This window comes from Simochromis diagramma, unplaced genomic scaffold (genome assembly GCF_900408965.1).
Source record: "Simochromis diagramma unplaced genomic scaffold, fSimDia1.1 OVJJ01000293.1, whole genome shotgun sequence".
Lineage (NCBI taxonomy): Eukaryota > Metazoa > Chordata > Actinopteri > Cichliformes > Cichlidae > Simochromis > Simochromis diagramma.
The window spans coordinates 20,467,728-20,479,209 of NW_024386801.1; the positions used below are offsets into that span (position 1 = coordinate 20,467,728).

The window sequence follows — 11,482 nt, forward strand, 5'->3', positions numbered from 1 at the left end:
GAAAATCCTCTCTGGAAAACCACCCAAGCACTTAACACTATAATTCCTATACCATAAGGCTTCAGTTTATCATTTATTGTGGTCCATGTGAGAAAGCAGCTAAAGATTAATTTTATAATCTGTCAGTTGTTTCTCGCTGTACCAAAAATCCCATTTCAATAGCACAGAGGTGTAACCAGCGATATCCTAGCATCTGTTCATACTGTAGTAGTTTTAGATACACAAAAGCTATCACCTCATTTTAATTAGTGGGTTATTTTCTTATGAATAGACTGTATGTTTATAACAGTGTGATGATTTTTAGCTAAAATCACAAGTATTTTTTTGTTGCTAAATCCAGTTGAAAAGCATAATCTAGTTAAGTCATCTAATGTTGTAGAGCAAACCCAGTGTGCAAAGAGATTAGGTTTTCCTGACCACAAAAATGCTATTTTTGGAATTATTCCTGACAAATTTAAAATTTTTATTATAAATTTGTCACTTTTTTCTCTGAAATCTATACCCTCACGCACTGTCCCTTGTTTTTAAGGCCTACCTTCAGTGGCCTTAATTTAACCACCACTTAATCTCCATGAACGTGTATTATGAAGAAACCAATTCACTTGCTCAGTAGTTGGCTAGTGAGTGATATAAAACTTTGTGTGAAAGGTTTGGCCTCAGCTTGGTATGGAGGCCATTTGTTCCATAAAGATATCGTAAATATATGCATGCTATAAAGCTGCTGAAACAACAGCTAGGTGTAGTGTCTAAATCATATTTAACGTCATTCCCTCATTACCTTGTGTGTATTTATAGTGTGTGTCTGCCTGTGTTCCTGGTCATGTCGTTTGTGTTTCTCCGTGTAAGTCAGTGTTACTCCGCATCTCTCTGCCCAGCCTTCTTCGTGTCATCTCTGTGTATTCCCCGCTGCCCTTATGTTTTCAGATTTGTCTGTTAGTTTTTCTCAGTTTAGGTTTATGTTCAGTTCTGCCCTCACCTTGGTTTATTGTTCACTGTAAATAAAACCTCACTCGCATCTCCACCACCATCTGCATCTTAGGTCCTCATTCATTCCACCACACGACTGCTGCCCCTGTGAACGGTACTCATGGCCATTGATCAGTGGGCTTTGATCAGTGGCTTTGGGTCAGTGGTTGTTGATCAGATAAGATCCCAAAATCTCATTTTACCAAAATCCTGCTTCTGCTACATTAGCTTTATTTACCTGCAGTGGAAACACCAGTTTTGGTCAAAGCCATGGTATTGATAGGATCTTGAAACACTGTGTGCACAACTTTCATGTTACTTCCAGGTAAGTGAGACATCCTCATTATTTCTTAGCAACAGCAAAACCCTGAGAAACTAAAAAACCCTTTATGCTGGTGATGCTATCGTCAACCAAATCCTGTGTTCATTTATTTAGATAGTTCTCTATTTGTGGTCAGTTTGTGTATGTGTGTGTGTATGTGTGTGTTCACTTATACAGTAGTTTATTTATAATGCATTCACATATTTTCCTGTTGGGCACGACTGCAGTTTTTAACAATAAAAGTTTCAATACCGATATGATGCCCAGAGATGTATGAGCATAGACTCTGCAGTCAGTTGGTGTCTGCTCTATGCATGACATATTTGACTGATCTGGATAGAGTCCTTACTAACTTCAAGCTGGTGTTCCACAAAATCAAATTGCAGCATTATTTGAAATGAGATCTAGTCTAGACTGTTCTGACTGTGTGTGGTTCTTCCACATGCTACCTGATTGTTAAATGAATAAATCGCTAAATTGTAAAAATATCCTCAAAATTCAATCAGTCAGTTCAATAACTGCCAACAAACAAGAGTCAAAAGGAGGATAATCTGTCTGGTTTATTCTGCAGGAGATGTTGTTAAAAGTCTGATCTATAGCTCCAGCTGATGACAGGACCTGAAGGATCTGCTGCTAATGTTTTAGTACCAGATACCTTTAGTCCATTGTAAGGAACCTATATAGGCTTGTATCTCATTTTATATGGGTTCTTTAAATAAATATACTGAACTTAATGAAATATTCATTAAATGTAACTTATATTTCATGAACAAAGAGCATTCTTTAAATATATGTCCAAGAGTCTATACTGAACAGTGGTTCCTCTAAAGGCTTTTCAAGGATTCTTGATGGATATTCTGATTTCTGATTGTTTTAAGCCATCTTTTCCACAACTACCCTCAGATTTGCTATGGAAGCCTGTTCAAAAAAGGGCTTATGATGATCTGAGTTACTAAATTGTTTAGTTAAATAGGAGCAAATCACAGTAGTGGCATAATATCTGAAATAAAATAGCTCAAATTTTATTCTGTGAAACTGAAATGGATTAAAAAAAATACTATCTTAGCATTTTGTGTAAAAAATGTCAATGTTAAAGACTGAGTGAATGCTTAATTTCTCTACTTTTGCTAAACCCAGCCAGTAAATCAAAGTAAGGTCAGATATAAATAACTGATCATAACTGCCTCATTTCCCCTCACACAATTAATCTTTGCACTCCCAAATTATTCTTGTGTAAAACTATTTCACTCAAAAGAAGGACTACAAGGTCTGCTGAAAGACAGATAAAACGGGTATGTTGGGTTTTTATTGGTCTCACAATGATAAAGTCGAGGAAGCTTTAAATTCAAAGCTGAGTCAGCCAATTTTTTCTCCTCTATCTGTGGTTATACAGTCCTCAATAAGGATGGTCACGGACATACTCCATGATATACTTCAAGGCCAGCCATGTCTCTGAGGCAGTGGGGATGATCTGATCAGCTGGCAGGATAAAACCGTAGCGGCCAGTGTCCCTCAGCTCGAAGGCAAAGGAGTATTTGATTCCCGAATTGTAGGACCAGTCAATGCTACCCCCGCTGGCTTGATCTGAGCACGAAAAAATATAAAAGATGTATCACTAGCAAGAATACAAGAACTCTTATTAATACTGCTAGTCATAACAATAGCTATATCACTTTTAGTTTTGATTTGGGTTGTTTATTAAGCTATAAAACATAACGTGAAATGGAAATGAAAAAAACATAGGCACAATAAATAAATAAATAAAAATAACTGTGCTTGCACTCGAGCAAGTATTTATTTTCCTAAACCAATTATTCTGCATGATTGCAGCTCCTCGATTCATTTATCCATCTGTAACTTTAGTATTGAAGTCACTGTGTACTGGTCTGGTTAAATGAGAGAAAAGATTTACTTACAGATGATATTGCAGATGCTTCCGACCTGGTAGGCGGTGCCATAGAGAGACGTCAGTTTCTGCGCTGCTGCTCTGCCAACAGAATGCTGCAGAGAAGCAAAGCGAACAGCACTGTAGCGAAGAAGCCGTATCAACTCCTCTCCCTTTATTGGCATTGCCCTTAAAGCCAACTTTTCTCACTTGGTTGCTGCTTGCAAACAGAAGGACTGAAGAGCTGCTTACAGCCAGAGCTGTGTACCTAACACCACAGTGAACTAAACGTGGAGGTAAAAACGTCTCACTTGCCCATCAGCTAATTTGATTTTTTTGAGACTTTAGGAACTTTGACCATGCTCAAAAATCAAAATACTTGATTGATCAGGTAGAGTAGAAAAGTGTTGTGTAAGAAACAGTCCATTTACAGAGAATACACATGATAGTGTAAAATCAGGGGACTTTATCATCAGTTGAAAGTGACTCTCCTGTTCACGAGTTTTACAGTTCATGGCAGCTTGATTAATATAGCCCAAAACCACAAATTTGTGTCATGGGGGTTTAGTCATGTATGAATAACTGCAGGATTATGGGTCCATTAGGCATTTTTCTCAGACTTCATTTGCAGTGCTGTATGAATATGAAGCAGAGTATTGCTGAAAAAGAGCGTACCTGGCTGAGTTAAGGCAGACAATTTGTCATGTTTAGTAGTGATGAGTTTATAATTCACCTACCCCAAAGCTAATTATTCACATTCACAGCTATAAAACTTTAATTAGGTGGAAAATTGCAATCCCCAGCTGAATGATATCAACAGTCAAAAAGCAGCCTACAGGAAGACCTCAGATCAGGTTATCAGACCAGAATCCTTTGTCTTTTTGACAATACGCATAACTCACAGATGACACTTACTTACCTCTCGCACGTATAAGATTACTCTTGAAAACATTGTTTAAGCAATGGCAAACATTTCGAGCTTGCTCTGTTTTCTGCTTTCTTACCAGCTCGGCCTGATCGTTTGCGCTGCTACAGACATAGCCGTAGGGGTACATGAGCAGCTGGGAGTAGGAGTGGACAGAAATGAAGGCCTTGAAGTTGCCGTGGCTCTGGATCAGGTTCACCACGTTCTTCACCTCGATCTCAGAGTTAGCCGAGGGGCCGTGGTAGGAATCGGAGCAGGGGTAGCTACTGGCACCGGGGCCTGGACATATCGCAGAGAGATCATCATAGAGCAAACGCTCACAAATGACAGACATATGTCAGAAGTTTTTTGTAACATCTCATTAGAATGTAAGAGGGCTTAAGGAATTTCACTGACATGTTACAAGCAAACATTTTTGAGTGAGTCATTAGGTATTCCACAGCAATCCGGTTCATTCAACTACAACAATTCTAAAGTCTAAAGTGACTACAAGTCTAAATCCTTAACACACGTACCAGCAGTTAACAGTAGTAGTAGTAAATGATGCTATTCAGATTCTTTTTGATAACAAGTAAAAAGAATGTGATTATTTGCCCGGCAGATAATTGACAAAATCATGAGATGCATTCAGTTTTTATAATACTGACCACCAAAGCCTGCGTCCCAGTTCCTGTTTGGATCGACTCCACGGCACGCATAGCCAGGGTTCACAGAGCGGGTCTTGCGCCACATCCGATCCTGTGTTTCACAAAACGTCATTCGGTGTGAATCATCATTTCTTTTTCTCTCTCAGATGATATTGATGGAAAACAAACACAGTTCTACTTGTTTCTGCATGACTAACATCTTGCTCTTCTTTCGAGTATCTACTCTATATATGCGACACATAAATAACATTATCTGAGGAGTGCCAGTGACGTACATTGGTGTGGGAGAAAACATAGCCATCAGGGTTGGCAGCGATCAGCATGTAAATATCCATGGTGTTCAGGAGGGAAGTGAGGGAGGCGTCGGTACCGTAATCCATGGCAATCTAAGCAAGGATGAAAGGTTTTGTAGAAACATAGAAAAAAAGACACGCTTTCACATATTACATATTTAAGATGAAGCTTTATAAATAAGGTAAACAAGGTCTGCGAGAACAGAGAAGAAGGAACTGATTAAAATAAGAAAATGATAGGAAGGAAAGTGAGGCCCTGTGCACTCAGACAATAACTCACGCTTTTTTAACATAAACATCCAGTAATATACAGTAAAGGAAAAAACTTAATAAGTACAGAAAATAAATTTGGTTCAAAAGCACAAAGTTCTAGCAAAAAATAAGTCAATTATGATCATTTAAATTCAGTTTACTCAGTTTAATTGACATCTTGCACCTTGTTGGCGGTCCACACTCCAGTAGCCTGAGTAACCCATTCTCTGGCGTGGATACCAGTGTCAACCCAGATAGCAGGACGATTGTAACCACCGGTGCTGAACTAAACACGAACACAGATTCAGACATGCTTTTACATTTTGCTTCTAAAGGTGCAGTCAATCACGATTAACACATGTAGATGTATGCACAAAATAAAGCGTATCCTCTCTTTACCCAACTGTGTGAGTGACTTGATATTTGATACCTGATTAATTTTATTAGATAGTTAATATTAGCTATATTTGTCCACATTTTTATAGAGCTCAAAAGTGCAGTGCTGCTGCATTCTGTGAGGCATAACCAGAGTATCTTACCTTGAGCACATACATGGGCCTGTTCTCATAGGACACCCCAATATGCTGCTTGGTGATCAGGTTAGGGTAATCGGCCACCAGCGTGTCCATCCAGCTGTAAATCTGCATAGATTCAGTTCTGACATTAAAACACACATAGGTACACACAAAGTTGACTGGATCCACTCATGTTTTTTTTTCTCTAGAGCAGCATACTGTATTGAGATCATGATAGGCTCCAAAGTTTAAGCTCCTGGTGCTGCGTTCCTTCATCTGGTTCGCCTCCATCTCAGCTTTCTCTTTGTCAAGAAGTTCCTGCAGGTGACAGGCAGGAGATTAAAAATTCACTCTCTGTGCCACCTAGTCTCCCAGTGGAAATCAACTCTATGTTAATACACAACTGTGTTTTGAGGATGACAGACCTGGACGTTTTCAATCATGACGGTGAAGGGAATGTTGTGGAAAGTAAGGTGCTCCTTCACAGGGATCAGACTGAAGCGGGCCACTCGGATGTCCACAGGGAGCTCAGTGGAGACTGGGTCAAGCCAGAAGTCCACCTGTAAACAGATGCACAATGAGATATCACACATGGGAATGAAGGAACATGCTGCGGGGAAGTCCTGTACATGTTGCATCTAGCATATTCCATAATAAACTAAATAATTTAGAAGAATTCAAGTGAAGATGTTTCTCCAGACAGAGTGTGGTGCTGTAAGATCTATCATCTGTAGTTGCTTCAATCTTAAAGGAACAACAAAATATCTTATTTAATAAATAAATAATGGCAAGGTTAATGTCTGGGAATTTAATGCATTAAAAGGTGAAGTCCAAAATGACTGCAGGGCCAGAGACGAGCACCTAACTTTCTGTGTTAACCTTTGACCCAGCTGAACTTGATTTGCCTTTTGCGCTGCTAGAAAATTGATGAGAAATCACTTGGCACAAGCTGCTGAGAAAACACGAACATCAATTTCTGTGCTGTTTACCTAAGCTGTGCGTGTGTGTTTGCGTGTGCATACCTCCCACTCCTGCACCGTCTCCAACGCCTGCAGGAGATGGATCTGTTCCTCTGACTTCACATTGACCCGGATAACCTGATCTCTGCACATCATTATGTTAAGTTTGTAGTTAAAACTTTTAAATGTTGAAATGTGAGCTAAGCAGAAGAGAAGAACTTTATTTATTGGTTACTGATATAACAAGCAATTACTGGTGCAGCACAGGTACAGATCGTCACTATATTCCTTAATGAGACTGTAGCAGAGACTTAAGCTTTCTCTTAGCATAAGCTGTGGATTGTGCTACCATTTGAATAACAGTTACAGATACAAGAACAGTGCAAGACTGCATAGCTGAAAATCTCCTCCACATAATCTACCAATTGATACCCTGGATTTAGAGGGATATCTGGTTTTAAAAAGGTTTGCAGTTTGTTTTTTGAGAGGATAAAAGACATGACACAAAAGTTTAATGTAAATAGGTATTGGTTTCTTTGTTAGCAATTCTGCTATAACCTGCAGAGTTAATGAACAGAAAAATACTTGACATTTGCAGCCAAACGGAGGATTCCTCTCTTGTACTGGTTCTTTTATTTAGAAGAAGGTACAGTTCAAAAAATGCTTTCAACTTAACCACAAATAATGGTTATTCAGATTATTGTTGTTGAACTGTGCACTGTTGTTATTGCTGTGCAAAAGGTTAATAAGAAGTTCCTGCCAAAGCAAAAGGGGACCGAACCCTAAAATGTTATTCTGCGATTCCATTTTAGTCACTTTAAACTCATAGTAGGAGTACTAAAGAATGACCACATGAATTATTAATAAGTAAATCATGTTAGTGTGCACTTTAAACTTACCCAGTGAAGCCCTTCTCAGCTTTGACCGCAGCCACAAGCACCAGCAGCAACCAGAGGCCTTTCATCTCACCTGTATAGTTCTGGACTGTTCAGAGGAAGCAAGTGAAGCACCTGCTCCTCTGCTCTCCTAATATCCTGTGGATGCAGGTGGGCTGTTCTCATGCGTGTGAGTTAGGTCACGCTACTGATAATGACACAGCTCTACTGGAAAAACAGCTATTTTGAGCAAAGAACATGCTGAGTAAGCACTGATCAGTCTTTTCAGTTCTCAGGAGCAGATAGTGGAAATTTCCACAGATACAGTATGTTAGTGGCTTTGGTGATTTAGTCTGTTCTAATTATACACTCTAGTCATCATATGCAGAGCGTCACTTGGAAAGCAGCCCACAGATTAAGGCACATTAACTGTCATTATCTGAATATCACTGTTCTGGATCATAGAGGTTAGTCATGAATAATAAGCCTTTATACACACAGACTGACTGAATGAAAAACGGTTCAGATTGTGTGACAGATGATGTCTTTCTGGTTTTTTTTTTTTTGGCCTAAAATGACGTATGCATGTTGCTAATTGCTGTTAGCAGGTTAGATGTGAAAGTTTCAGTCAAAAAGTAATCCTTCATTGTTACACTGCACTTTTATTTCTTCTAGTTTTTGAAAGGCAAATACACAAAAAACAGATCCAAACTAATTATAGTGATTTGCCATATTTCCCAGTTTATTGTAATGGAAATTTCTTTATTTTATGTATTGATCACTTTAGTAATAGTAATATTACTTTGTCACTTAGTTATATATACATATAGAATAGCATCACAACTGAAGTTATGCTTATCACATTTCCACAGCGAGGCCATTGTGAGTAGGCCAGAGACATCCAGGCGCCATGTGTGCAGAGGGGCTGGATTGACAGCGTGGGGCCCTCATGCTCTTCTCTGGAAGCAGGGAGGCAACAGCTAAGTTGCCTCCCAGTCGTAATTCTCTTTTGGAAGGGAAGGTTTCACGGATGTAAAGATGCAAACACCTGATCCATGTTTACTTTTGTCCCAAAGGCAGGACCCTAGAGAGCTCAACACAGCCAAGCTTTCTTTGGCTTAACTGGCTTAAAAAAAAAACTGAAACTCCAGTTATCACAATCTTTATCAAATTTTCTGTTTCCTTTCTTCTTTAGGTTCTTTGTGGGCTCACAAGAAAATGGGCATCTCATGACTCTTCTTCCATTCCAAGTGATCCCTGTGAGTGCCCACATGATCAGAAGATGGGAAAATAGTGATAGAAAAATATAAATGATAAAGAATATAACAGTAAAATCAAACACTGTTGCAATCCTTTCCACGCCCACCCCCGTGACATCACGCTCCAAAGCCCTATAAGACAAGATACTTTTTTTCACCAGAAAACCAAAACGAGTCATACCTTTAAAACCGGTCAGAGCGGGCACGCTCCGTTTTGTGTAACTATTTTTAAATCCCTCTAGAACCGCAACCACATAAACTAGCGCAATAATTTTGTTTTGCATATGAAATCGGAGGAGTCGTACTTACATTTTATGCCATCAGCTTGTCCTAAGTCAAGGTTTCCTTCCACATATAGCTTTGCAAAAATTGCATAAAAAGCATTTGCAACAACAAAAACATAATACTCCAGAAACACGTTTTGCCGATCCGATCAGCTGTTCATTACACTTCCTACGTTGGAATAGATGTCAGCAAGAACTATGCAGGTTTTTTGTTTTTGTTTTTTTTACCTTCAGGGCCTTATGATCCTGTACTGGTGTTTGGCTTTATGCTTTTCTATATCGTTTCTGGGATGCTTAGAACTCCAATTGCACTGCTGGAAATAGTTTATTTTGATGCACATGCTGTTTTTTTGTTGCAAATTTGCATTATATTTATTTTCGGTTTTACTGCAGGATATAAAAATGGGTGTATCTCAAAAATAAAACTATGAAAACGATTTTCAATTTTTTTTGTAGTTTATTGCACTTTTTTGCAATTTACGTAGTTACTATGGACTTAATGCATACATATTATTAAAATTTGGGATATAACGGTTGTATGATGTATAGCAACTTGAAATGATCCCAAAAATGTCAGTACAGCATGTAAAAATATAAAGATAAGCTCTGGCGGACTTGGCTCTATGGTCTGAAAGAAGACACCAGAAAAAATCTAAAATTTAAAAGACACATACTAAACACAGAGACTAGAAACTTAGCTTAACATTATGTGGAAAGTTCCGCACAGACAGGCTTTTTTTTGCATCAGCCGGTTTAACAAAACGACAGATTAAGTAATAAATACTTGAATATGCACAAACTAACCAGCAGATGGCAGTGCATTACTAGAATAAAACAACAAGGGAAACTACCATTTATAGCTAGGGTGAGTGATGTCAGGATGGAATTACCTTCAGTCTTAAATTATTCATCTCCAGCTGAGGAACTTTTTGTTTTTGTTGTTTTCACCAGTCCTTGTTTGACTTATAGCATAGTTTATAATGTGCATTAAATGAAAGGGCAGAGTTGTAATACAGCATAAAAAAACAGCAACAAAACTGGTATCCACCTTTTAAATGTGAATACTTTGTAAATATAGTTGTATTGCATTTTATTTGATTTTTAAAAAAATCATTGTAGTAATTGGTAGATTGGTAGATAAACAAATTATGAAAAAATACATTAGTTGCAGACTTGAAACATCCACATCATTAAATGTAACCAGCTGATGTTACTGAAATGTATCAAATTAAACATCTCCAAAGTACTCATGGTAGACCTGAAATATAGGTCAGCTAATTAATTTTCAAACATAGTTTACGTGCCATCCACTGACCTATTTCAATGGCCATCTTACTCTGGTAATATTTAATAACCAACTCCTCTTTTAAGAAATCAGGCTGCGATATTGTTCCTGAGCATCTCTCCCAGCATTTCTCGAGTGGGATAAACACAATCATATTTTATTACTGTTCGCAGAGGATTTGGGGTTTGGCATTAACTTATTCATGCTGATATCCGCAGCATTGATATCAGGCTGTGCATCACACAGCCTCCCTACTCACATCAGCTGCTGTGACATCCCGCCAAACCCTTCCTGACTCTCAGAATTAATAAAAAGAGGTTTTAACATGTCACTTCCCTTCCATTTCACTCCCAAACAATCCCACGAGACAACGTGAGAGGAGGGGGTTTAATAGGTGTGGGAATTGAGCTGGGACTTTCCATCTTTCTTGCTGTGGAAATTATTTATTGCTATTCCTGCCATGTGTGTCTAAAACTTTAAGGGGATCTACATGCAAATGTGGGTGTAGTTTGCTTCCCCATCTTTTTGTCCGCTGTCATTTGCTGCTAAAAGATATATGAACAAGGCAACTCCCAGCCAGCTTGCTCTACATGAGCTCCTTTGCTGGGCTATAAATAGATCCATTGACATTGCATCCCATGGGTAAGCAGCCTCTCAGCATTTCTGAGGTTCACCGGTAAATTGATCATTATTTATTTACTGTATTGCTCATTTGTACATCTCATTTATGAGCAGATGTCACAGAACATTTTCAAATGGTAATGAGTCTTTTTGATGTCTATTGTCGATGTTTACCATTTACAAAAAATACAGCATGAGAAACAGTATCACAATACTAAGAAATTTATAATCAGACTAATCCAATGTCAGTGGGTTTTTTTTAAAAAAAAATTCTTTAGATAGTCTTGAAAACTAGGGTGCAAAAAGACTACATACACTCACCAATTGCATCATTAGGTAACCCTGTTCAACTACTTGTTAGCATAAATCTCTAAACAGCCAATCAAATGGCAGA

The 11,482-nt window shown here is 38.4% G+C and overlaps 1 protein-coding gene across 1 annotated transcript; it reads right to left on the minus strand.

Annotated features, from left to right (window-relative positions):
- Positions 1–2,560: 2,560 nt before the first annotated feature.
- On the minus strand, positions 2,561–7,796 carry cpa4 (carboxypeptidase A4). Its single transcript, XM_040026472.1, has 11 exons — positions 7,664–7,796; positions 6,828–6,909; positions 6,231–6,365; positions 6,025–6,123; positions 5,830–5,931; positions 5,475–5,576; positions 5,021–5,131; positions 4,746–4,836; positions 4,178–4,377; positions 3,205–3,289; positions 2,561–2,872 (listed from the first exon to the last, which is right to left on the minus strand). Exons 1-11 carry the CDS (start codon positions 7,726–7,728, stop codon positions 2,685–2,687), a joined length of 1,260 nt encoding a protein of 419 aa, XP_039882406.1. The 5' UTR covers positions 7,729–7,796; the 3' UTR covers positions 2,561–2,684.
- Positions 7,797–11,482: the final 3,686 nt, after the last annotated feature.

What these genes read in the sequence shown, in the direction of transcription:
- cpa4 (XM_040026472.1), bottom strand. Translation starts at nt 7,728, where the DNA reads ATGAAAGGCCTCTGGTTGCTGCTGGTGCTTGTGGCTGCGGTCAAAGCT. An exon ending in GCTGAGAAGGGCTTCACTGG is followed by an intron (nt 6,910 to 7,663) that starts GTAAGTTTAAAG and finishes AATGATGTGCAG; the next exon opens with AGATCAGGTTATCCGGGTCA. An exon ending in AGACGGTGCAGGAGTGGGAG is followed by an intron (nt 6,366 to 6,827) that starts GTATGCACACGC and finishes ATCTGTTTACAG; the next exon opens with GTGGACTTCTGGCTTGACCC.